General features: G+C 43.1%; 1 protein-coding gene and 1 non-coding gene across 3 annotated transcripts; both read right to left on the reverse strand.

Moving 5' to 3' along the window:
* Nucleotides 1-1,201: 1,201 nt before the first annotated feature.
* Nucleotides 1,202-24,413, reverse strand: PPP1R8 (protein phosphatase 1 regulatory subunit 8). 2 transcript variants are annotated; one of them, XM_028487480.2, is made up of 8 exons: nt 24,303-24,400; nt 22,354-22,414; nt 17,351-17,504; nt 15,826-16,046; nt 14,106-14,250; nt 9,673-9,737; nt 7,825-8,186; nt 1,202-2,937 (listed from the first exon to the last, which is right to left on the reverse strand). In XM_028487480.2, exons 1-7 carry the CDS (start codon nt 24,356-24,358, stop codon nt 7,833-7,835), a joined length of 1,056 nt encoding a protein of 351 aa, XP_028343281.1. In that variant the 5' UTR covers nt 24,359-24,400; the 3' UTR covers nt 1,202-2,937; nt 7,825-7,832. The 2 variants fall into 2 exon arrangements, with proteins under 2 accessions (XP_028343281.1, XP_007120406.1); XM_007120344.3 differs by lacking the exon at nt 1,202-2,937 and having other exon boundaries at nt 6,747-8,186; nt 24,303-24,413.
* LOC112065368 (small Cajal body-specific RNA 1) lies at nt 20,622-20,787 on the reverse strand. Its single transcript, XR_002891995.1, has one exon. It is a non-coding gene; the product is annotated as a small Cajal body-specific RNA 1 (non-coding RNA).
* Nucleotides 24,414-26,012: the final 1,599 nt, after the last annotated feature.

Consider the following 26,012-nt stretch of genomic DNA (forward strand, 5'->3'; position numbering starts at 1 on the left):
GTGTATGATCCTTTAATGTGTTGTTGGATTCTGTTTGCTAGTACTTTGTTGAGGATTTTTGCATCTATATTCATCAGTGATATTGGTCTGTAATTTTCTTTTTTCATAGTATCTTTGTCTGGTTTTGATATCAGGGTGATGGTGGCCTCATAGAATGAGTTTGGGAGTTTTCCTTCCTCTGCAAATTTTTGGTAGAGTTTGAGAAGGGAGTTAGCTCTTCTCTAAATGTTTGATAGAATTCACCTGTGAAGCCATCTGTCCTGGGCTTTTGTTTGTTGGAAGATTTTTAATCACAGTTTCCATTTCATTACTTGTGATTGGTCTGTTCATATTTTCTATTTCTTCCTAGAATTTGTCCATTTCTTCCAGGTTGTCCATTCTATTGGCATAGAGTTGCCTGTAGTAGTCTCTTAGGATGCTTTGTATTTCTGCGGTGTCTGTTGTAACTTCTCCTTTTTCATTTCTGATTTTATTGATTTGAGTCCTCTCCCTCTTTTTCTTGATGTGTCTGGCTAATGATTTATCAATTTTGTGTATCTTCTGAAAGAACCAACTCTTAGTTTTATTGATCTTTGCTATTGTTTTCTTTGTTTGTATTTCATTTATTTCTGCTCTGATCTTTATGATTTCTTTCCTTCTGCTAACTTTGGGTTTTGTTTGTTCTTCTTTCTCTAGTTCCTTTAGGTATAAGATTAGATTGTTTATTTGAGATTTTTCTTGTTTATTGAGGTAGGCCTGTATAGCTATAAACTTCCCTCTTAGAACTTCTTTTGCTGCATCCCGTAGGTTTTGGATCATCGTATTTTCATTGTCATTTGTTTCTAGGTATTTTTTTATTTCCTCTTTGATTTCTTCAATAATCTCTGGTTATTTAGTAATGTATTGTTTAGCCTCCATGTGTTTGTGTTTTTTACGTTTTTTTCCCTGTAATTCATTTCTAATGTCATAGCACTGTGGTCAGAAAACATGCTTGATATGATTTCAATTTTCTTAAATTAACTGAGGCTTGATTTGTGACCCAAGATGTGATCTCTCCTGGAGGATGTTCCGTGTGCACTTGAGAAGAAAGTGTAATCTGCTGTTTTTGGATGGAATGTCCTATAAATATCAATTGAATCTGCCTGGTCTATTGTATCATTTAAAGCTTCTGTTTCCTTATTTATTTTCATTTTGGATGATCTGTCCATTGGTTATTTTTTCCATCCCCTTACTTTCATGACTGGGGATCTTAATGAACTTTAGCTAGAAGGAGGGAAGACCAGACCAAGGTTACCACTGTTATTAGCAAAAAGCAAGTCTCCCATATTAGCTGGATTAGGGGGATTGCCATAACAAATTACTACAAACTTGGTGGCTTATAACAACAGAAATTTATTCTCACAATTCTGGAGGCTGGAAGTTGGATATCAAGGTGTTGGCAGGGTTGGTTCCTTTTGGAGGCTCTGAGGGAGCATCTCTTCCATGCCTCTCTCCTGGCTTCTCGTAGCTGCTGGCAGCCCTTGGCATTCCTGAGCTTATAGACATGTTATTCCAGTCTCTTCCACCTTCTTCACAAGCTTCCCCTCTGTGTCTCTGTGTCTTCTCCTTTTCTGTCTCTTACAAGGACATTCATCACTGGATCTAGGGCCCACTCTTATCCAGGATGATCGCATCTCAAGATGCTTACCTTAAATACATCTGCAAAGACTCTTATTCCAAATAAGGTCACATTCTGAGGTTCCGGGTGGACGTATCTTTTGGGGCCACAAGTCAACCCGGTACAGGGATGGCTGGTCCTTTTTGTGGTTTGGATGTAATGTCCTGAAAATATCAATTAAGTCTAACTGTTCTATTGTATGATTTAGGATCGCTGTTGCCTTGTTGATTTCTGTCTAGAAGATCTCTTCATTGATGTAAGTGGGGTGTTAAAGTCTCCTACTATTATTGAATTCCCATCAATTTCTACCTTTATGTCTGTTAGTATTTGTTTTATGCACTTGGGTGCTTCTAAATTACGTTCATATATGTTGATGAGTATATAATCCTCTTCTTGTATTGATCCTTTTTTCATTACATAGTGTCCTTCTTTATAGACTTTGCTTTAAAGTCTATTTTGTCTGATATGAGTATTGCAACTCCTGATTTCTTTTCATTTCCATTTGCATGAAATATCTTTTTCCATTGCCTCACTTTCAATCTATGTGTGTCCTTTGCCCTAAGGTGGGTCTCTTGTAGGAAGCATAGCGTAAGCTCTTGTTTTTTTATCCCGTCTGCCACTCTGTGTCTTTTGATTGGAGCATTCAGTCCATTGACATTTAAGGTAATTATTCCTTTTCGTGGTTTGGACAATGTTCACGTTTTTGTCTGTGTTCAGACATCATTACAGAGTGGTCCTGTTTGTCTTGATCCATCGTGGTCACAGAGTGGCCTTGTCTAACACTGATGTTCTGTGAAACTGTATATGTTCAGCAGGAGAGCACCAAGGCCCAGCTGTGTGAGCCAGGCCAGCCTCTGGAGGTCAGGGCCTGCCTTCCTCTTATTCAACTTGAAGGCAGTGAAGGAGGCAGCTATCTGGGAGAAGAGTTCCAGCCACGGGGGCAGGGTGGGAGTGTGCCTTGAGGGCTGAAGGGCCAGCCAGACCCTGTGGTGGCTGCAGCAGAATGAGCAAGGGGGAGAGAGGTAGGAGGACAAGAGAAGCAATGGGAGGGGGTGCAGAGCAGTGAAGAGACTGGCTCTCAGGCCGGAGGAAATGAGGGGCCTCTGGAGCGTTCTGAGCAGAGCAGTGAACACGACTGAGTGGAGTCATCAGCAGGCACAGTTTTGATGGAGTGTTAGGACAAAAACCTGACTGAAGTCGATTCACAGGCGAGTGGAGGAGAGCGAAGACACAGATGAGACAATTCTTTCCTGAAGTTGTAGTGCAACGTGGAACAGAGAAACAGGAGGAAGATGTGGTACCTGGTGAGAAAGTGGAATAAAGAGGTTTTGGATTTGTTTCCCTTTGAGAGCAGTGACGATGAATAGAACACTGCTGAGGAAGGTCTGGAGGAGAGACTGTCTTGGTGGTGTCAGTTGGAGAGGGCATAACTGCAGAAAAACAGGCTCCAGGCCCAAGTGGTGGCCTGGCTGTGGAGGAAGACCGTGGTAATGTTGGGGGTGGAGGGGAGGCCGAGGCAGGCAGGCTGGGGGACTTGGTCATCAGAGGTTCTCTCCTGAGAGCCTCTCTCCACATCTCACCTGCACTTCCTTTCAGTAACCTTGTACCCAGGCCATGAGTGCAATAGTGTCTGGAGGGGGCTTCAGTCACCCAGCCTGGCCCAGGTATGGAGACAGCACTTGGAGCTCCACAGACCCCAAAAGGGACCAGAGATGGAGACAGAAGGGGTAGGAAACTGAGAAAGAGAAAAATCAGAAAGGGACCAAAATCCAGAGTCTCTCCCAGACCCCAGGCACAGGCAGGGGCAGCAACCTGAGTCAGGAGCTCCCCTGTTTTTCGTCGTCCTAAACAGCCGGTCCAGGTTCAAACTGCTAGTTTATCACTTGCCCGCTGTGCATTCTGTGAGCCTCAAGTTCTCCAGGTATAAAGTGGGACTCAACCAACCTCCTCTAGGGGCTGTTGGGAGAATTTAGGGAGGTAAAACACGTAAAGTGCCATCAGGGTGCCTGACAAGGAGCCAGATGCTTTCCCTTCCTCCTAACATCTGCCACCCACAACCCTGGGTCTTCACACTGGTTCCTACGGCAGCTGCAAGGATGGGAGCAGGGCTCCGCCTGCTGGCTGACTCTGGAACTGCACGTCTACCCCAGTTCAGAGGTAGAAGCCTCCACATACAATTCCTCCAGCAATCTCATTCCATGGCTAGATACTACCCAAAGTCGGTAGGTGAGCACTCCAGCCTTCTTACCACCCGCAACATCATCGCCAGGGCCTTTAATCCACCCTAACCCCCTTTACTCCTGCAGCTGCCCCTGTTTGGCGTGCCCCCACCTCCGCCATTTGGAAACATCAAAGGTCTGAAGCTTTCCATGAACCTCTCCTCTTAGCGCCCCTCCCTCTCACAGATAGAACTACTAAGGAACTTTCTTTTCCATATTCTCTCAACATCTGGACTTACCTGTAGGTTTGCTAAACTGTGTGAGAGAGTACACTAGAACACCTGTCTCCCCTGCTTCGAGACTCACCTGAGGTCAGGGACTGCCTCATTCATCTGCTGCCAGAGGGACTTTCTAACATCTGAATCCGATCAGTCACTGCCCTGCCTGAAATCTCCCCACTCTGGGTGAGGAGGGTGCGTGTCTGTGTGAGGTATGTGTCTCTGGATTTTCCAATATTTCTGTATAAGAATGTCTTTATACATTTTTTTTTAAGTAAAGAAAACAAATCCTTCATTGGCTCCCTGGTAGCTTCAAATTCCCCAGCAGAGCTCACCGTGTGGGACCTGGACTCTGCCTTTCTGATTCCTCCCTCCTGCCACCCCCCGGCCATCCCCTCGTCCTGCTTCCATGCCTCTCTCACACTGGTTCTTCTGCCTGGAGAACCATGGCCCACACTCCTTCACGCAGCAAATCCCTCCTTGATCTTCAATGCTCAGCTCAAGCATCTTCTCCCTGGAAGCCTCCCTGACACCCCAGGTTTCACTCATCTCTACTCACACATGTTCAATCCATGTTAGTTGAAAGAAGTAAGTCCCCGCTGCCAGAGGGATCCAGGCAGGATCTTACAAACCCTTCTAGACTCTAAAATTCTGAGTTGATAATGATGAGCATATTTTAGGCAAGCAGTCACCAAACAGCTGATCTTGAGCTGTGATCACCTATTGCTTTCTGTTAATAGGTCCTTCTCCATGGGGCTCATCACCCTCTCCCACCCTTGGGAGGGCAAGAGTCATCCCCTCCCTCCTTAGCAGGTGGCCTATTAGGGGCATAGGACTCTGGGGAAACCAACAGTTGCTTCTCATCCCTGCATCCCTCAGCAGCACTGTGCTCACCTGAGCAACAGAGACCATTTGCTGATCCTGGAGGTGAACAGGAGGGGCTTACCTACCGACGGTCATCGTCTAGAGCTGCATTAGGGGCGAGAGGCAGCTGAGCCCCTTCCTGCAGTGTTCATCTTTGAGGGGCACTAAAACATGATTGGAATAAATCAGAAATCTGGTGCCAGGGAAGCCAGGTTTCCATACACACATGCCTCCGTATGCTGTGTAACCACCAAATTCAGCCAGTCCTGCTTCCACTAACAGCACATGGACCTTTGAAGAGAAAGACAGAGCTTTGTAGGCTTGGATATTCTCTGTTGAGCCTTCTTTGAGACACCAATTCGTTTTACTCTGCAACTCAAATTCGGAAACCAAATAATGCATGACATAATCTCTCACCAGGAAGGATTTTATTCTCTCTCACCAGGAAGGATTTATTTTATTATCTAAACTAGACCTAAATCCCTTATTATACCTTCTAGTAAGTTGTCCAGTTTGGAAAAAAACCTTTTTTTTCCCTTTTAAAAAAAAATTATTTACTTATCTTTGGCTGCGTTGGGTCTTTTGCTTTGCACGGGCTTTCTCTAGTTGTGGTGCGTGGGCTTCTCATTGTGGTGGCTTCTCTTGTTGAGGAGCACAGGCTCTAGGCATGTAGGCTTCAGTAGTTGTGACATGCAAGCTCAGTAGTTGTGGCACACGGGCTTAGCTGCTCCGCGGCATGTGGGATCTTCCCGGACCAGGGCTCGAACCCATGTCCCCTGCATTGGCAGGCGGATTCTTAACCACTGTGCCACCAGAGAAGTCCCAAAAATACTTTTTTTAAACTTCAGAACAAACACCTAGCTCTAGTCTACGGAGCACAATGACGAGCCACCTAAGACCGGCACGTCTTTCCCCTTAACTCATCCCGGAGGCCGTGTAAACCTGTGCTAAGGCTCTGGATTCAGGCTACAGTTTCAATCCTGACTTTACTACATGGAATCATAAGGAAGTTTACTTTAGCTCTGAGCCTGTTTTCTCATCTGTAAAATGGGGATAAAAACAGTATTCCTCTTAGGGCAATGAAAATTAAATGGTATGCTTGTAGATGGCTGGCACAGTAGGCAGGTGCTCAACGAGTGACAGTTAACCAGCACTAACAGTAACCTTCGCTGTGATGAGAGGAAGGTACCCTCATAAATCACTGTCATGGAAGCCAGTGGAGAAGTTAACTTGTCTGTGATTTTACAGATCTCTGTTCTTTAACAGGCTGCTCCTGCCGTGAGTCCACACTCTCAATCTAAGGGATTTGGAACCTAGTTGGCATTTTCACCACAAAGCCACATATATAAGCCTCACCACACACAAATGCACTTCCTGCACATGAGGTTCTAGACACACCCATCCAATCCAAACTCTGGCTGAAATCCCTTCTAAACGTACTCATCTTTAGCTTCCTTTCACTCCTGTGCCTCCTGAGCTATAGCGCAAATGCATGCAGCTGTAACCAGAGGGCAATGGTTACACCCAGGACAAGGGCCCCAAAGCCCAGTCTCCCTTGTCAGACCTGCAGCTCTGCCTCCTGATGAAGGGCAGCAAGCACTTCTTAACCCACTTTGCTCGCTGAGGCTTCAGTCTGGGGACTGGAATCTCTAATTAGAATTTCCACGTTCATCAGGGGGCATCTTTATTTGTAGTAATAAAATGGGGACAGAGCATCACCTCCCAAGCCTGACAGCTGTACCTTTGACAAATATTCCCTAATGGCAGTAGAACTAGGTGATGGCGACTGAATCACAGACTGCACCCAAATGACAAAAGTTACGTTTAATTTACAATGTAATAAAGGTTACAGGTAAAAAGCTACACATAAAGCGTGAAAAGGCCTATTACACAAATGTACAAATCTCTGTACAAAGCTCACATCAATGTGTCCTACCTTCGTCTCCTATGTTTGTTAGCCAGGTCTAGTCTTGGAGCTCTGGACAACGAGAGCTCTCGGTCGAGGGGGGAAAGAGCCTCCAAATCAACATCTGAAAATGTCCTCTTCAAGATATCCGTTATTTCAAAGTAAAACTCTTTTCCTTTTTAATTGAAATTGCTCTAACTGGTCATATCCTTTATATTGCCTTCATAACACACTTGAAAAGGAAAGTAATGCCTTAGAGAGTAGAGGACAGTACTCTGGAATCAAATGAGAAACTTCAGCAAGTAGAGTACTCAGGTTTGACAAGAAAAACAGGTAAAGTTCAAACAATACTGTAAGTTTAAAACTATCAACCTGTGTCTATGGCACTGGTCACAGATGAAGAAAAATCAAAATGTTCTCATTCTAACAGAAAGGACAAAAGAGAAAAGCCTAACTACTGGACCTCAAAACCACTGACCCAGGAAAACTTCTGAGTTGTTTTAAACCTTAGCTTAACCGAAGCATTCTAAACCCTCTTGTTAACCTGGAATCCGTGGCAACCCTTCTGCTACCTGGGACTTGCAGGATAGTAAATATAAGGCTGGCAATGCTACTGTCACCTCCGCAGCTCTACATTCAACCTGAGGGCCTGGAGTCTCTCCCTGGGGTAAATGATTTTTTAAAAAATGATCCTAGAAAGAGGGAGAAAAGAAAAAAGGAGATAATGGAAAGCGTGGAAAAGAGCCAGGGCAGTCTATTTAAAAGGACGTATGAAACATTTCTCTGCAGTGAAAGTGTTCTGAAGACAGGTCTTTCTGGGATACTTCAACCCCACCCCTAGTTTTAATATTACATGGTTAGGACCCCAGGAGACATTCTGAAAGACGATACTGCACACATGGAAAGTTTTTCTCCCTAGTTCATTACCTCCCCCATCACCCTACCACCCCATTCCCACCCAATCCCACCCTCCTCCATTACCAAAAATATCAAATCAGTAAGGAAGGTGTGGGCTTCTTGCCCGGCCAAGCCTCTTTTGCATATTTTTTCTTCTTGGGTTCGTTGACAGCTTCAGGGTTATAGACGGCAGGGTTTGGTGCAGGGTTCATGGTCACTGCTGACGGCACGACGGGAGTCAAGTCCACGTCAGGAGCGAGGTTCGGGTATGGCATGGGCAAGCCACCGATGAGTGCTGTCCCGTGGATGCCATGCGGCTGGGAGCCGGCTTCACTGTGCGTGGGGGGCAGGCCCCCATAGAGTCCTCCACTGAATGCAAAGTTCTGCATGCGCCTGTTCCCTGATTCCTCCAGGCCCAGGGAGCCAGGGCCCTCCACCCGCTTCTTCTGTGGTTTATAGAGAAGACAAGAAGTGAGACACAAGGGTGCTGTTAGCCTGTTCTATTGCAGTCCTCAAAAAACTGGGGAAGGCCTCTAAACCTCTAACTTGTTTTGTTTCCTAAACAACCCATCTCACTGTCCTGAAATCTCAGGGTTTGAAGAGACCTTACAGTGGTCATCTAACATCATGGCTCCCAAACACTGCCCCACACAAAGTGGTCACCATCCTACGTCAAACTGAGAAAAATGAGGCTAGTGTGTGAACTTTTCATAAAGTAAGACTTATCCAGTTTAAGTGACCATTCTTTACCCTAAGGTCATACTCCTCCCTCTTTTTTTTAATGTTAAAATGCCCTTTCAGGAATCAGAGGTGATAATAGATGGTAGTAAGTATTTCAATTTTTCTTTTGGGGGGGAAAAATAAAAAGTATCTTCCTGTTGGGCACCTAATTTTTAAACATTAATCTGAGAGCAGAACAAATCTGTAGTGACTGAAAGCAGCTTACTGGTTGCCTGGGAGTGGGAGGAAACTGACAGCAAAGGGACACAGGGGAACTTTCTGGGGTGATGGAAATCTGTATTTTGATTATGGTGGTGGTTACCCAGGTGTATATATCTGTCAAAATTCAAATTATACTTTAAAGACAACAGAAAATTCCAAAGGATGAAGAAAAAAGAGAAAAGTGCCCAAGGGGAAATGTGACACAAATACTATGGAGTTGTATGGAAAAATTTCATCTTATACTTTTTCACACTGGGCTAAAGTTCAATGAAAGATCCTCCCTCACCCCTCTACTCCTTTTGCATGAACTTGACACATTTTATCAATCTATTCTAATATATTCTAAAGATTTTTTAAAAAATAAAACTCCCTATAGCATCTCTGACCAGCATCTTCCAATCACATTTTGAATACCTCTACTAATAAGGATCTACTTCCAGGGGCCATTTGTTCCCTTTTGGAGCCCTAGCTGGCAGGTGGTTCTCCACATGTTGAGCAACCAGAACATCTCTGTAACTTCCACCTCTTGGTTCTTCAACAGAGCTGCTCTTTAAATCTAACCCAATGTGGGCTGGCTTTCCTATCTGTGCCATCCCCATTCACAAAATAAAGATGTGGTAAAGGCCAGAGGTGCCATGCAGAAATGCAACAATGTCTCTTCTTTGCCTAATAGCTTACTTTGAGTCAAGAAGGGAAGGTTAAAGAAAGGTGGGTCTCTCTGCACCCTGCTGGGAGGTAAATTTACAGACCCACATCACACCATAATTTACATGCAGGATCAAGCTTGCTGGTCACCTGCAGCCTCTCTATGGCACTCCAGGATCCCTACACACAGATGGGGTAAATGGATTTCCACAGTATGAAAAATGGGAAAGGAGCAAAGAATGTTTTAAAATTAAGCACACACTTAACACTTACCTACATATAAAAGAGTGGGTTTTTAAACCAGACTATATGACATTTCAAATACTGTCACAACATGCTTCCTACCTTGACTGGGACCACTGCAGTCTGCACCATGTTCCGGAAGCGACCAACTGAGGGATCCACATCCTCTGCAAAAAGACACGAGGGCAGGGTTAGTTCAGTAATCAACTGGGAGGATTAAGGTTATAGGGCTCAATGCAAACAAAGCAATCACAATAATTCATATTAAAACAGTAAAATACAGCTAACACTTCAAGTGTTTACTGGGTACTGTGTTAAATCCTCACAACAACCCTATGAGGTAAGTACCACTACAATAAACATTTAATAGATGAGAAAACAAACTCAGGCTTGGAGGAGGAAAGTGACCGGCCCAGTCACCTTGCTGGAGAGGGGCCAGGATATAAATCTAAGCAGCCAGAAACAGGCCTGTGCTCTGGACCATGTGCTACAGTGGCTTCCCCAGGTTCTTTCCCATTCCACATACCTCCCTCTTTTGAGGGAAGACATCAATAATCTCATGTTAGTGATAAAAAGAGGTCACACACCACATACCTTGCTAACACCCGCTCATTAGCAAATAACAGAATTAGGATTCAGACCCAAGGCTTCTAGCTTAACTTCGCCTTTCAACCTGAACAACTGCATATAGGCATACCTTGTTTTATTGAGTTTCACTTTACTGTGCTTTGCAGATATTGTTTTTTAAAAAAAACACAAAAAACAAATTGAAGGTTGGTGGCAACCGTGCATTGTCAGATGATGGTTAGCATTTTTTAGCAATAAAGTATTTTGTAATTAAGGCATTGTAAAGAAACAAGTACACTGCTTTTGTAGACATACTGCTACTGCACACTTAACAGTTTACAATATAACGTAAACGTAACTTTTATATATGCACTGGCAAACCAAACAAATATGTGTGACTAGCTTTGATATTCACTTTACTGAAGTGGTCTGGAACCAAACCCACAATTCCTCCAAGGCATGCCTGTACAATTAAGACTCACTAAAGGATGTGAAGCCCCTGTCCAGGCAGGGTGGGAGAGCGGCTCCCTTTTCACAGCTTACACACACACTACTGCACCCTACGAAGCTTCTAGCTTCATTCATTCACTGTGCCGGAAGAATGCACTAAGACCAAGTAAGGGACATGCTTGCAGTCAGTCTCTCATTTATTGGACATCAGGCATGGAAATAAAGAGCAAGACACCCCACCGTCCTGCCTGTAAGGAGTCACAGCTGTAAAGCCAGATAGGCTAGAATACAATGCAGGTGCTTGAAGAGTGGTGCAAAAATAGTTTTCTTGGAGCACAGAGGGGAGATTGGGCTGGATCACCTAGAATGAACAGTTTTCTCACTGAAGACTGAGTGTGGGGAAACAGGCAAGTATAGACTTATTATCATTACTAGAAAAAACTACTCCAGGGCCCTTTTATCTTAATATAGTGGTAGGAAAGGAGTTGTTTCCCTAACAGATGTTGTACACCTTATTTTAATGCATTGAGGGCACTTGCTATTTAAAGAACCACTCCTGTGAGTCCCTCTGGAATACAAAGATTCCTTATTGAATTTGAATAATTAGTCCCTGGTTTATTTGTTTTAAGTCTGGCTTTTCACATATTAGGATGCCTCTAAGGAATATACCCTGGAATTATTTTCACAAACAATCGAAGTTCAATGAATGAATAGCTTCTATATGGAAGAAGAAAGAGGAAAAGATATCCTGGCTCATCAGGAAGGAGAGAAGGTCTCTAAAAAAGGCACCCTTATTTTCTCTCTCATTACCATAACAGCCCTGCTCCAATCATCCCTTCAGGAAAGCTAAATCAAGTGCAAGAGCAACTGGAGCCCAAGAGGCGTGGCTAACGGGGTATGTGGCCCACAAACACAAGAGGCCTGCGGAAGTTGGGGCTAAGCCATCTGGGGGACCCTGCCCTGTGCTGGCTGAATGGTGCTCAGGCCTCTCACCCTCTCCTCGTTCTCTAGCCATTCGACTCCTAGAGAGGGGGTCTGCCCATTGCAGGAAATCTCTGCTCCTGGAAGATCTACCGAGAAGTTTCTTGCTAAGTCTACTTCTAGTATAGGAGAGTCTGCATAGGTAAAGGCAAAAGGGGTGGCAGATGATGATGAGGACAATGGCTAACATTTATCAAGGGCTACTGAGTGCCAAGCACAGATATGAGGTATTTTCACATATATTAATCATTTAATCTCCCAACCAATCCTGAGGCCAGTAGTCATGTCACTGGCCAGGGTCACAGAGCTACTAAGCAGAGAGGTGGATTTCATACCTAGGCCCTCTGATCAGAGCCCACGCTCTTAAACACTATGCCATACTCTGCCTGAACGTACTGCCTTAATGAAGCTGCAGGACCATAATTTTCTTTTTTTTCCTTTTTCTTGTTTTTGGGCATGCCGTGCGGCATGTGGGATCTTCGTTCCCCAACCAGGGATTGCGGAGTTTTAACCACTGAATTGCCAGGAAGTCCCACAATAATTTTCAAGGAAGAAAACAGAACATAGCAGACCCCGAGTCCTGAAAGAGACTTAACAAATTATCTAGTTCAGTGATTCCCAAACGGTTGGCTGTTCATCAGTACAAACAGGAGCTTATTAAAACTACAAATGTCTATAGGTCCAACCCCTAGAAACTCTTATCTGGCACTCAGAAATAAACTTCCCAGATTAGTCATCCAGCTCCTGCCCAAACATTTCCCTTGGGCATTCATTACTTTGAGAAGTAATTCATTCCACTTCACACATCATCAGAAAGTGAACAAAAGTCACTAGAATGAATGCCCCAATCTCTTTCACAGGAATTCTTTTCATTCTTCTTCTAAATACAAGAAGGATTTGTTGTTGCTTTTTATGCTGCGCCAAATACTTGATACTCACAGGCTCTGGTTTCGCCTACTCCTTGGTTTCACCTACTCCTTCCTCCCGAAGGTCAGCCTTGTAAACATCCACCTCAGGGTGCCTCCCTCCAATCTACTCTCCCGCATGCACAGTTCCCAGCATTTAGGGACCACTTTCCATAGCTGGGAGTCTCTTCCTTCCCTCAAGACTACATAACACATTTAGTACTCAAGGCCATGCTTGCATTTAGTAACACATTTGGGTGAGTTCTGCTCAGAACACAGGCCACCGGGTTACTGTCCCCCATTATTCTATTAATGCAATCTTAAACTGTACTTGATTAGTTTCCACATCCCCCTGATGACTGAGACTGCATTTTTTTTTTTTTTGAGACTGCATTTTTAACTAACTAAAATCCTTATACCTTTTTTTTCCCATGAGCTGTCACTGGAGCAGATTTTCTCCATTTAAGTAACTGACATTCTGAAACTAAATGCAGGACTTGAAAGTTATTCTTACTGCATTTCAATTTGGGATATAAAAGCAACTTGTTAGTCTGGGATCCTTGTTTCCATCCATGAAGGTTTATTTTCAAACAAGATTTTTGGAATCCCAATTCCATCTTCACTGTATAAACTGCACCTTCCAGCTCCATGCCATCCACCTCCCAGAGTACTTGAGACATAATATGAGTCCAATAAATGAATGTTGAATGATGGAACAAATGGGTAAACTCAATGGCCTTCCCAAAAACTGATGCTCTCATCTTGCTGACGTTTCCATACAAACTAACTATAAATTACGACCTTACGGAGGCAAGTCTTCAATGCGATTAATAGTGGCAGAAAGTTCTCCAATCTTAGAGTTACCAATCATACATGGAACCCCATGACAATAGTGTCTGCTCTGACCTATACTTAAACTCCACTATACCTGGATCAGGAAAGGAGAATTACAGCCTTCCTCCATCTACTTCTTTCACATTGCAACTGGATAATGCTTGAGTTTCAGGGCACTCCATCAATGTACAGGCATACCTTGTTTTACTGCACTTCACAGATACTGAGTTTTTTATAAATTGAAGGTTTGTGGAAACCCTGCATCAAGCAAGTCTATCAATGCCATTTTCCCAACAGCATTCACTCACTTCGTGTCTCTGTGTTACATTTCGGTAATTCTCACAATATTTAAAACTTTTCCATTATTATTATAGTTGTAATAGTGCTCTGTGATCAGCAATCTTTGTCATTACTGTCGCAAAAAGATTACAACTCGCTGAAGGCTCAGACTAGCATGGCTAGCATCTTTTAGCAATAAAGTATTTTTTAATTAAGGTACGTACATTGTCTTTTTTAGACATAACGCTATTGCACACTTAACAGATTGAAGTAGTGTAAATGTAACTTTTACGTGTACTGGGAAACTAAAAAATTCGTGTGACTTGCTTTATTGCAATGCTTGAACTGAACCCACAATATCTCCAAGGTATGCCTGTTCTGTACAAGAATGTCTCCCCTCAACATAGCAACTGTTATCCTAAACCTTGTAGAGAAACATTACAACTGACCTACAGGTTGTGTACACTACTCTCTGACATCACAGCTTTTTCATCAGAAAAAACTAGGAAGATACCTCACCTGGGTTGATGATCTCATCATCCTCACTAAAGGTCACCCGTGAGTTCTTCCTCTTCCTCTTTGGTCTCTGAATGTCCAGATTCCCCTCTTCAATGGTGAGAGTGGAAATCCGCTTGTTGTGGGCAGTGTTGAACTCCGTCAGGTTCTGGGACAGGGTTCACACAGGAAAGACAGGAATAAGTACACAAGGAATTTGAAGGAGAATATTACCAAATAAAGGGCAGGAAGGTATTAGGAGCTAACCTTGACCTCTCCACACAGATGAGATTCTTTTCTGCATTCAGAAAAGATTCATTACCGTCCCTAGACAGCTAATACCAGCAAGCCTCTATTTGACAGAATGTGGAACATCTTCATTGACTAGTGCGGCAGTGATATTCAAAAGGGAGTGAAGGACCTTGAGCTGAAGACAGGTCATCTGTGCAAAAACCCTTGAGTTGAGGTTTTGGGTTTTTTTGAAGAAAGTTTATCATGTCTTCATGCTGAGAATTAAAGGAATATAACTGGGAAGTCCAAGAATTGTTTTTAAGTAACAGAGACGAGAAAGGACAATTGACAGCTTCTTTCCCAGTAGCTCTCTCCTTTAAAACTTGTAAGGACGTTACCAGTGCACTGAATATCTGGCATTAATATTTTGTCACTCCCCATCCCTTCATCTGGCCCCATTTCTACTCATAACTATCTATCCATCTCAGTGATTAACTTGGCCTCATCACTGCTGCCTGCCTCTTCCCAATCACCTGGACTTATTCCAATCTGTACTGCAGTTTGAGACATCCCAAATGTCTTGAGAACAAGGACCCAGAGATGACCTAACATACTGAACTAAAAGACAGGAAGGCATGGAAGCAGCCTGGAAGAAATGGGCAAGAGTGACTGCCAACCGGGTCCCTGGCTATGAGGCTACTTCTTTAGAACAAAATAACTTCTATGTTGTAAGACTCCTACTGTGCTTTTCTTCCTAAGGGCTGGGAAACTGTCTCGGTATACAAGAATAGTAAATGCATGTGGGTGGTTAAGGACAGGCTGGCGTTTGATCTACCTGGATAGACCAGTCACACCAATGCAGTGATAGACATGTGAAGACAAAAGCCACATCACAAACTACTGGGGACAGCTCTAGAAAAGAAAACCTTAGCACATTAAAATTAAATCTTGTAAAATTCATGGCCTTCAGGGAAGCCAGGCCCAGAGCAAAAGTAATCTAGTTCTACTCAGAAGATTCTTGGGCTGATTGGACAATATCAAAAAGAGCTACATAAATGAATGAAAGCTTCAATCTCTGTAAGCTAGTGTTGTTCAAACAAACTTTCTGGATGATAGAAATGTTTTCCATCAGTGCTATTCAATATGGTTAGTCACTAGCCACATGTGATTACTGAGTACTTGGAATGTGGTTAGTGGCTACTGCACTGGACAGTGCAGCTCTAGAGAAATGTTAACTCCCAGCCTTGGCTTCTAACATCCACTGAAGGTGCACAAGACAACCATAAGGGTCGAGACCCAGTCTCCTAGTTAGTCCTAGTTATACATAACCAAACCCACACAATGCAGCTCTCCAAGGACCACACCACACTGCCAAAGTGGCAAAGGCTTATCACTGGGCTCAAGAAAACCTCCAGTTGCTAAGTCACTGGCATTTCAAACTACACAGAACAGCTACATACTGCAAAAGCCAGAGTCCCAAAAGACATAACAATGACATAGACGATGGAATTACATCAAGCTCTGTTTCCTCCTCTGGAAGCCCCAGTAAGCCCTTGAGTTCATCATCCTCTCCACCCATCTTCTCATCTCCTTTCACAGCTGATGGCAATGTCTGAGGCTTCTCACGCAGAGTGTATGCCCTTGTGGATGCACCAAATGAGACCGTGGAGTCGATGGGAATTTGCTGAGGCTTGTGAGGCTCCAACCGAATGTGACCCAAGAAAGTGCCGTGTGCTGGGAATAACCAAATCAGAAATGTAAGAGAGGAAAACAAACAAACAAACAAACCTGAGTTGTAGAAGGGAGAGTAGCCCCTGCCAGCACATCAGTTTTTGCTTTTTAAAATGGAAATGGCACTGGGTCCACTTTGCATCCCTCGTCATGGGTCACAATGAAAAGGAAACTCCTTCACTGAATCTTGAATCTCTTCAGTGGATTTCTTACACATCTTCAGACCTGCTGTTACCCCACATAACAAATACCACTGCTTGCTCTCTGCTGCCAGACAGGCTTGGCTCCATTCTGGGTCCAGCAGGAATGGCTCCAACCCAGCAATAGGCATGCCCCCTAAGGCAGGAGACAGGAATTGCTATGGTCTGACCTCTGAAGCCCCAAGTCTAAGGAACATAGAAATTGCTGGACTGGTGGCAGTTATGCTTGGGGTTTCCCCAGGATAAGAAATGAGGTTGGCTGAAACAGGTGCAGTATCAATGGCAAGGCAAGCCAAAATCCTACTGGAGAGTCTGGATATCTTTCCATGTCTGCATTCTGCATATTATGAAATGGAGAGAAAAGATGAGATAAATTTGCAAATAAGTACTTATGAGACAAGGCTCTCCAAAACCATTATATAAGCATACTGGGGTGATGTGTGCGTGTGTATGGGGAGCGGGGAAAGGAGTAAAACACGATCAACCCAGGAAGCAGATCCTTTACATTTCAAGCTGTAATTATACATAGGCAAAAATGAACAAATTTCAAGGCCCCATGCAGTCAAGTCTCAACTGCATTTCTGGGATTATCTTTGACAAACTTGAAAATCTTATTAGTTGGAGTGTGCTCATAGAATTAAAATTGATATTATTAATAGTCACAGCAAAATGTAGCTGGGATAAAGAGCCCATTATAAAAAATTAACTTTTGGTCAAAACAAGTTGTTTTTTTCTTTTTAACGTCCTACTGTACTACAACTCTACTACATTAATGGAGCTAATCCCAGCTTCTGTTTAAACTGGACCACAATCTATCATGGGCCTATAAACACATTCCCTAGTTCCTGGGTGCTTTTTTTTGTTCTCTGTATATACCTATTGCTCTCTCCAGGAAAGTGCTCCCCAAAACCCTCTTCTCTCTCCGGTCATCAATTATTTCAGTAAAATAGGAAATATCACAGGAATGGAGAACAACTAATTTAAAAACCAAACATAAACTTCCTTGATGAGCAACAAAACACAATTTCAAAACTGAAGAACCCAAACAGCATTTTCACACTGCCCAAAAGACAATGTGTGAAACAGGATGGGATATGAGTTACTTACTACTGTTGAGATCTATTAGGAAAACTCTCTTCAGATGCTTGTGGTAGACCAAGGCAGCGTGGACCCGAGAGCAAGACTGGTGGTCAATGGTAAAGTCACACAAATCAGGGTTTCTCCCAAATAAGTAATACTTCTTCTCATCAATAATCAGTTTCTAAATAAATTAAATTAAATATTACTTAAAGCTTGTTTCAACAGGGTTTAGCAAAAATTCTTCCAATAAACTAAGTAGAGCACCTTAAGATAAAATTCCTTGTCAAAGGAAATATATATATTTATATTTACTATTATTCTTCAAGATAAAGAGCTCAGAATAATTTACTAATATTGGGGGATGGATGGTAATTAATCTCCCCAAATGTAGTGGTCAAATGTTTAGTGTTGATATGAAAAGAACTTTCCTAATCCTATTAGATGTAAATGGCATGCAAGAGTGGTTGTCTTCTGTCCATTGGAAATTTAAGATTTCACTGAATCTTTATTTTAGGTCAAGCAGGAAACACAAAGCATGCCTATAAAGTAATAAGACCGCTTTTCAGAAAAATATATATTCAAATGAAGATTATCAATTGGTTCACAAAGGAAGGGAATATAAACACCTATCTATATTCTAATCATGCTGCCAGAGACCCAGAGTATTTCTGGAACCCTCTTTAGAAACTAGAATTACATTAGACATCATTGTATGAGCCTCTACATCTAACTTTATTGTCCCATTTCATTTTGGCCACAAAAAAGCATTACTCAAAGTTAACTCTAAATGAGTATTTGCTGTGTCCAAATATGGAACAACCTCACAGGGCAAAGATTTTCCAGGTTTGGGGGAAGGCGATGTGGGGATTAAACATTTATTGAAGGACTATTATTGCTAGGCATTTTTAAGTATTATGTCATCTAATCCTCAAAACAACTCTGTGAACCAAGTATCACCTTTATTGTTAAACATAAGAAAACAGATTCATAGAGATGAAGCCACGCATCCAAGGCAGTCCAGCTGGTTAAGTAGCAGATCTGGGGTTTAAACTCAGGTGTGAAATGACCTGCAATGCTAACATTCTAAACAACAGTGCCATGGGTCTGAAACAATTCTGAGAAGAGCTCCAAAATGTTTCTAGCCACTGCTGTGGTACTGGAAAAAACAAAACTGTATAAGGCCCCAATATAATAGCAGAAAAGAGGATTTTGCAGACCAGCAATCTATTATTTTAAAAATCGTAGGGCCTGGGGGCTTCCCTGGTGGCGCAGTGGTTGAGAATCCGCCTGCTGATGCAGGGGATACGGGTTCGTGCCCCGGTCGGTCCGGAAGGATCGCACATGCTGCGGAGCGGCTGGGCCCGTGAGCCATGGCCGCTGAGCCTGCGCGTCCGGAGCCTGTGCTCCGCAATGGGAGAGGCCACAACAGTGAGAGGCCCACGTACCGCAAAAAAAAAAAAAAAAATTGTAGGGGCTGACATAGTATCGTTAACTTTTCTTTTGCCGTATGAGAACTATTTTTTTAATTGTCACCAATCAGTATTATAATCATTTTATGAAAGACAGGTCATTTTAACAAATAAGTAAGAAGAAGGATAAAGGACCACTCTTTGAGCTGAATTTATGAAAAACTCACTACACTGTCTTTATTTTTCTTTTAATCCTGGATCAGTAAAGGCTTTGCCACAGACTGGTTGTAGACTGGGCCATCATAGATGAAGGACTCTAGATAAATTTTCGCTAACACTGCTTTCAGTTCTTAAAGTCTACAATATGAGTACCTTGAAGAATAACCCTCATTCATATACATTATGTTGTTCCTTTAAGTTTTGGGGGGTTTTTTTGGCCGTGCCACACGGCTTGCGGGGATTTTAGTTCCCCCACTAAGGACTGAACCAGTGCCCTCGGCAGTGCAAGTGCCAAGTCCTAACCACTGGACCGCCAGGGAATTCCCTGTTTTTCCTTTAAACACAAGGTCTCACTAAGCTCTAGTTCACATTTCACACTATGCTCCTTCTAAAATCCCTAAGAGAAGACAGCACAAAGTTGAGTAGGGAAGTATAGTCAAATTAGGATGTACCAGGCTAGGAATCAAGAGGCTTATATTTCATTCCTGGCTATGTCATTGAATCCACAGTGGGCTACAATTCTCCCCTATGCTTTAGTGTTCTTACAAAACCAGAAATACACCTCACGTACTGATAACAGTTAACAACTGCTGAGTATTTATGTGCCCATGCGCTATGAGTTTTATGCTATGAGTTTTATGCTATGTCATTTCATCCTCACAACCACTCTGTGAAGTAGGCAGGCACTATTATTCCTATTTTTATAGATAGGAAAAGTGAGGCACAAAGAAATTAATTAATATATGCAAGTTCACACAGCTAGATATTTATAAACTGGATTAGAAATTCAGGTTTGTCTGACTTCAGAGTCTTAAGCTTTTTAAACCACTACATTATATATTTTCTTCACTCTTCCTGCATCAAAAAATCCACCATATGGCAAAAAACATTTTAAGGAGTGAACAAGTACTATGGGTCACACTCTTAATTGTTTTTTAAACAATCACTTACCCAGTTCCTTTCCAGCTTAGCCTTTAAGGCTCAAAATAGGTATGGGGGTCACCTCTGGGAAACCCTGTCCAGCAGTGCCCACCTGCTGCCGGCAGAGCTTGTCCCAGGCCCCTAGTGCTAGGGAGCACCAAGATTCAACAACAGCCTGAAAGCTCAGTCACACAAGCATCCCCATGTCTGCTCAGACCCAAGTATTAAGACTTGGGTTAAAAATAAGACATTGCTTCAGAATTGAGAGAGCCCTGAAATTTCAGCATCTTATTCTCTCTAGATAATATCTATGCAGGTTGAATCTCACTGCATTTCTCATTCATATTTATATGCACATAGATTATGTCCTCATAAGCTTAAATTTGCTAACCACAGTGTTCATAGGCTAGACTTAAAGAAACAGTACATAAGATCACCAGCACTTGGGTTCTAATATAAAATTGACCACATTTCTATGATTCTAAGCTGCCAGTACCAGCGATTTGGCTGTTTAGAGGGGAAAAAAAAGAAAGGGCCTCCAAATTAAATATATACATTCACTATTAAAGGCATCTCAATTATAGAAATGTGAAAATGTAGGGAAAAAAATAGTATGTCTCAGAAGCAGGAAAATGTGTGAATTCTCGGACAATATGCTTCTTCTGTCCAAGTGAATGAGATAATGCATTGGTCTTTCACTAGCCACTAAGCCACAATTTCTTAACTAGCTATGGCTAGTACCATTATCCAGTTGTGCCTCTGGGTTATAACTCAGAGTGTATCTTTACACACTGGGCTTAAAAGACTCATGGCTTTTGTTTTAATATTGCACTTCTTCAACCCAGCTATCACAACACATCACAAGCCTCTGACACAAGGCTAGGACAGAGATAGCTCGGTTAGTATCAAGTGCTGCCTAAATCCTTAAAAAATAAGCACATCTCAGGTCTATTCCTCTCAGAAACAATACAGTGATGTCTAAGGATTGTAACATGACAGTTTTGTGGCAACTCAGCACACCTAAGAGCACTGAAAGAGAACATTATCACTTAATGGAAACCAGTAATTAGAAGGATGTTTGACAAGTCGGAGTGCTTTGAACATATAAATTATTTCACAGAGGAATATGGCATTATCATTAAAGCTAGCCCTCCTTGTCTGTTGCTTCCTGTAGTAAACTAAAGACTTACTAAATTCTGGTTTAAAAAAAAAAAGACTCCTATATGTCTATTTAGCAACAATATTTTATATCTGTGGAACAGTCTACAGTGTAACAAAACAAAACAAAAAACATTTTAGCTAACTTATTCCCTTGAATAATCTTGGTACTCTGTAACCTTTAAGACAGAAGAACACATGACAAAGGGGCTCTAAGTGACTGGCTCAGGGCTTGATGAATTAATAAGAGAATTCATCACAACTCATGCCTTAATACTTTGCAAAATACGTGGGTATCTCTACAACATCCTGAAAGTGAAAACAGTGTATTTATAGAACATCCCACAGAAGACCTCAAAGATAGCTTTTCACTATGGAGTGCGATGTTTTTACTATATATACCAAAGAAAAATAACTGCACTCAATAATAGGGCCTTGAACCTAAATTCTATCTGAGCAAGCAAACATAAAATTGGTTGAAGACACAGAGACTCACAACTCCACAGTCAGAGTGGGCTTAATCTCCATCTCTTGGTAAATAAATGGTAACATAAGGATTAAAAAAAAGTACACAACCTAACAGCTAATCAAAATTCATGTTCTCTTGAAGTTCTATGTGGTTTTCATTCTAGAGACTTGTAGAAAAGCTGGAATTCTGCTCAACTTGTCCTTTATAGTACTTATTTCAATTATAATCATGCACATTTTTGTGTGATTCTGTTGTTCCCATCAGATGATTTCTTTGAGGACAGGAACCACGTTTGTTCTGTTCACTGCTATAGTCCTATGCTGAGCACAATGACTGGCACATAATAAGTACTCATGAAATGTTTTGAATGAATGAATGAATTTTGTCACCATTTCCATTCTCTTTTTTGAGCAAGTATCTTAGTTTACTATCTTCTTTGAAGAGTTTTGGCTTGAATCTCATAAAAGCAACTTAAAAGTTAAATTCAATCTACATCATTCACTTTCTTCTTCAATTACTACAGATCTTGCACCTTCCATACAACTCCACATACTCAGAGAGAAGGAATTCACCAAGTTATAGGGCATCCAGTTTGACTGAGGCCCACAAGCCCATGATCTATTAAAACCCTTCATTTGGAAGGTGAGAGGAGTCACAAAAAAACTGAGTGTCTGTGGAGATACATGGTTTTAATGTGTTACATCACCATGTGCTTTTAATAGAAAAAAAATCAGGATGAACGAAAGTAGCATTTCTGGAAAACAAAGCACAGGAGAGGAGGTGGAAAAGTGAGTCACTGGCAAAAATCTTTAGTGTGGTGGGAAAAAAAAGGGAAGAGATATGTACTTCCATACCTCAATTAGCTTGTCTCCTTTGACTACATCCAGATGTAAACCAGGAGGGGGTTTACCTGCCCTGAAAAATAAGTGTGAAAAAACATTTTCAGGATGAGTCTGTAAATGCCATTTACAATCATTATCCCATTCAACACTGTAGCTCTCTTACTAGCCTATAATTAGTTCACGTTCAAGCAGAAATGCCATCTACTTCACTGTTATTATAGCTCCTTTCTACATTTGACACTTACTTCCCCAGTGATTCAACTGCTCTGAAACATATTTTAGTGGATCTGTATTTAGAGCAGCACCAGAGAAACCCATATTTTAACACTGGATTATCCCCCTTGGAGAGAAAGCAGCACAAAGAGTGCAAGTACTATAGCTGGGGTTGTCTGGTCACTTGGAGTCTGAATCTAAGATTTGCCACTACCATTAATACCATATAAAGGCAGAATAAATCAGTTGGTGTCTGGGGCTGATCAAGACTAGACTCATCACAGAATAAGCAGAGGGTACTGTCCTGAGCTCTGAGTCCAAATCAGAGAAGTGTAATTAGGGATCTAGGGCAATCCAAAACTATGCCCATGAAACCAGGTACCAACAAATACAAGACATATTTGTTAACCTTGAACAGGTCATTCTACAATGGCATGGTTAAGGGAACTTTTCTCTACACTCCTGTAACCACACCATCCAAGGGAGATACATATATGTCAAAGCACCTAACACAGTGCCTGGTGCCTAACAGACGCTGAGGAAATGGTAGGTGATCTCATACAGTCTCTTCTAACTGTAAGTTTACTGTCCTGGCCCAACTTCTGAAATCAATGCAGCAAGGAACCAAAATGGACACAGAATTTGTAGACTGAAGCAACTGGGTGTTACAAAAGTGCAGAGGGACCCAGAAAATAGCCACACATTCACTTGCTTCCTGTGTTTGCTCCTTTGAAGTTTGAAGGATGAACAATCTTGCCAGAGTCCCTACATGTGCACACACAAAAATGCATCTGTTTACATCTAACTTAAGATGCAACACAGTCATCTCACAATCCTGACCCAACTCCTCTATGGAGGTTGCTAGTAAGACAAGTGCATTGGACAAAAGCCCATTTTGTCTGGAAAACAGGGAAAGCCAAGTTACGTCCAAAACATGCTTTCTGAACTCCTACTATGTGCCAGGCTCAGGCCTAGGAACTGGGAATATAAAGATGCGTTAGGCAGCCCTTGCCCTTGAGGATCTCTATATAACGGGGGCCAGAGAGTAACACAAACAATACACTGTGATGAGCAGAAATAGCCCCAACTCGGATGGGTCTCCTTGCAAGGCAATTCATATGTATTCATCGTGTACTCTACTCAAAGACTAAAATTATTCCATTATTCCCAAGAACTTGCGAAAGGAGGAAAGGGGTTCATCCTAACAAGCAAGGATGCCCTCTGGTGCCCGGCTTCGCGCTGGTCGCTGAGGCGAGCGCGGGGGTAGGTCAGAGCCGTTCCTGCCCTCAAGGAGCTCCCAGTCTGCGAGAGACAGGCAAGTGCCGCACCCAGCCTGCAGCAACAACCGCGGGATGCGGGGCTCTGATGGGGGCGCCGGGGCCGGGAAGCTAGCTCGTGCGCGCTCGGGACAGAGAGCAGGGGGGCACATACGGTGCTCCACAAGAGCACCAGACAGTCAGGAGGTGGGGTAAGTTCGGGGTCAAGGCCCCGAAGCGCCCCGGCAACCAGCTGATTGCCCGAGGGGCTGCCTAAGCGAGCGCCTCAGAGCCCCCAACTCTGGGTTTCCTCAGTTCCTGGGCCCGGGCTCCGGGTTCCCGGTTCCTCCACACGCCGCCCGGCCCGACAGTTCTCCCTCAGTCAGTCCCAGGGTCTTTGGGCCGCTCGGCTCGCTGCGAGAAATGAGCCGCCCGGCCAGCCCTGGCTAGCGTAGGCCAGGCCACTCCAGCGCTGGTCGCCCCGCCACTCACCAGGTCGGGCAGTCAAACAGCGGGAGGCTGGAGCCGGAGTTCGCGGCTGCCGCCATCTTGCTTCTCCCCCTCCCATTTGGCGGGCCTGAAGCACGCCGGGAAACTGGAAGACCCAGAAGAGAGAGGCGGCTTCCCAGCAGCCTGTGCGTATGCGCGCGCGCGCCCACCCACGCACGCATGGACGCGCAGACGCACAGGGCGCTTCTAGTAGCGGTGGAAACTGGGATGGGGTTTGAGGTCTTTTTCAGTGCTTGAGAGTTCGCTTTCTACAGAGGTTAGGGCTTTCCTTGGTCGGGAATTGTTTGAGGAAAATGGGCTCGTAAGGAGGGGTTCGGTTTCCCTCTACGTTCTTTTTGCAAACACGCTCCCAGGCTCTAAAATGTTGCGACTCCACCCTTGCTCTGGGCCTGCACCGTCAGCCTTTCAACCCTATTCTGGAGAGAAGCTAGAGAGAGGGTAGAGCCCAGAGATTGGAAAAACTCCAACTTTTCTGTTTCTCTCCTTCCGGTCCTTCTGCGTAGAGCTGCATGCACCGTACTCCCTTCCCCCATTGTAACCCAAATCCGGCACTTGAGAGCTTCTGTAGATTATCTGGGAAGCTACCTTTGGGGGGTCATCTAAACTCTTGGCAAACAGGAGCCAGGGACGGATCCAACCAGATGGCAGGCGTCCAGATCTTCAATGTGTATGAATGAAATGGTTAATCAAGTTGAGGCCCCTTTGGATTTTAAAATTTTGGTCATAGTGACTAGATAGTGTAAGGAAGAATTAGGATTCAGGCCTGCTTTAGGCCAACAGCTGGGTGAAAGAGACCAGCAGCAGGTCCTCTGGTTGTAATGGCTTATGTCTATTGAGTTCTTACTTATCTGGGCAAGTATATAGTTTATATGAATCATCTCATTTAATTCTCACAACTCTCTTGAAATAGGTATGATTCCTGAGGGTTGGGTCAGAGAGATTGAGCTGCCCAGCCTCACCCTAGAACAAGTGGTGAGTGGGATTCAAATCTAAATCAGTGTGATGCCAAAGGCCATGCTCTTTAATCATCTGTCACACTTTGATGTTGGTGTGATCATATTAGCATGCAACTAAAGCCCAACACTTTTTCACTTTTGTAGAAAACATGGGAGGATTATCTTTTTTTTTTCTTTTAAGGAAACCGAATGCAAAATTATTGTTCACCCATAAAGAGGCACTGCACAGCAAGTTATCTCCTTCTATGGTGGAGTTATTTCTTTTCTTGATTGCCTGCTACTGGTCCTCTAGATTTTAAATCGAACATCAGCCTGTTCAAAAGAGCTTGCCCTTGGTGACATCTCTAGGCATCAAGATTTAGCTGCAGCATAATATTAACTTAGAATTTAAAATTATCAACTCTTAGGCAGGAGAATCACATTTTCCCCTGGTCTTCAAATGCACAGTAAACTCATCCAGCAAGGATGTTAACTGATCAGATCAGCTTTTTTTTTTTTTTTTGGCTGTGCCTTGGGGCTTGCAAGATCTTTGTTCCCTGACCAGTGATTGAACCCAGCCCTTGGCAGTGAAAGCGCTGAGTCCTAACCACTGGACTGCCAGGGAATTCCCTCAGATCACTTATCACAAGAACTGGTTAATAGCCTACTTTCCAGCTTTGTGATTCCAAAAACAGACTAGGCTGATAGCTCTAAACTTGGTTTCAGGAAAACAGGCTATAGCTCCCTCCTTTGAGCA

The sequence above is a fragment of the Physeter macrocephalus genome, chromosome 3, assembly GCF_002837175.3.
Source record: "Physeter macrocephalus isolate SW-GA chromosome 3, ASM283717v5, whole genome shotgun sequence".
In the NCBI taxonomy this organism is placed as follows: domain Eukaryota; kingdom Metazoa; phylum Chordata; class Mammalia; order Artiodactyla; family Physeteridae; genus Physeter; species Physeter macrocephalus.

What these genes read in the sequence shown, in the direction of transcription:
- PPP1R8 (XM_028487480.2), bottom strand. Translation starts at nt 24,358, where the DNA reads ATGGCGGCAGCCGCGAACTCCGGCTCCAGCCTCCCGCTGTTTGACTGC. An exon ending in CTGTTTGACTGCCCGACCTG is followed by an intron (nt 22,415 to 24,302) that starts GTGAGTGGCGGG and finishes CTTATTTTTCAG; the next exon opens with GGCAGGTAAACCCCCTCCTG. An exon ending in TGATGAGATCATCAACCCAG is followed by an intron (nt 9,738 to 14,105) that starts GTGAGGTATCTT and finishes GTCTTTTTGCAG; the next exon opens with AGGATGTGGATCCCTCAGTT.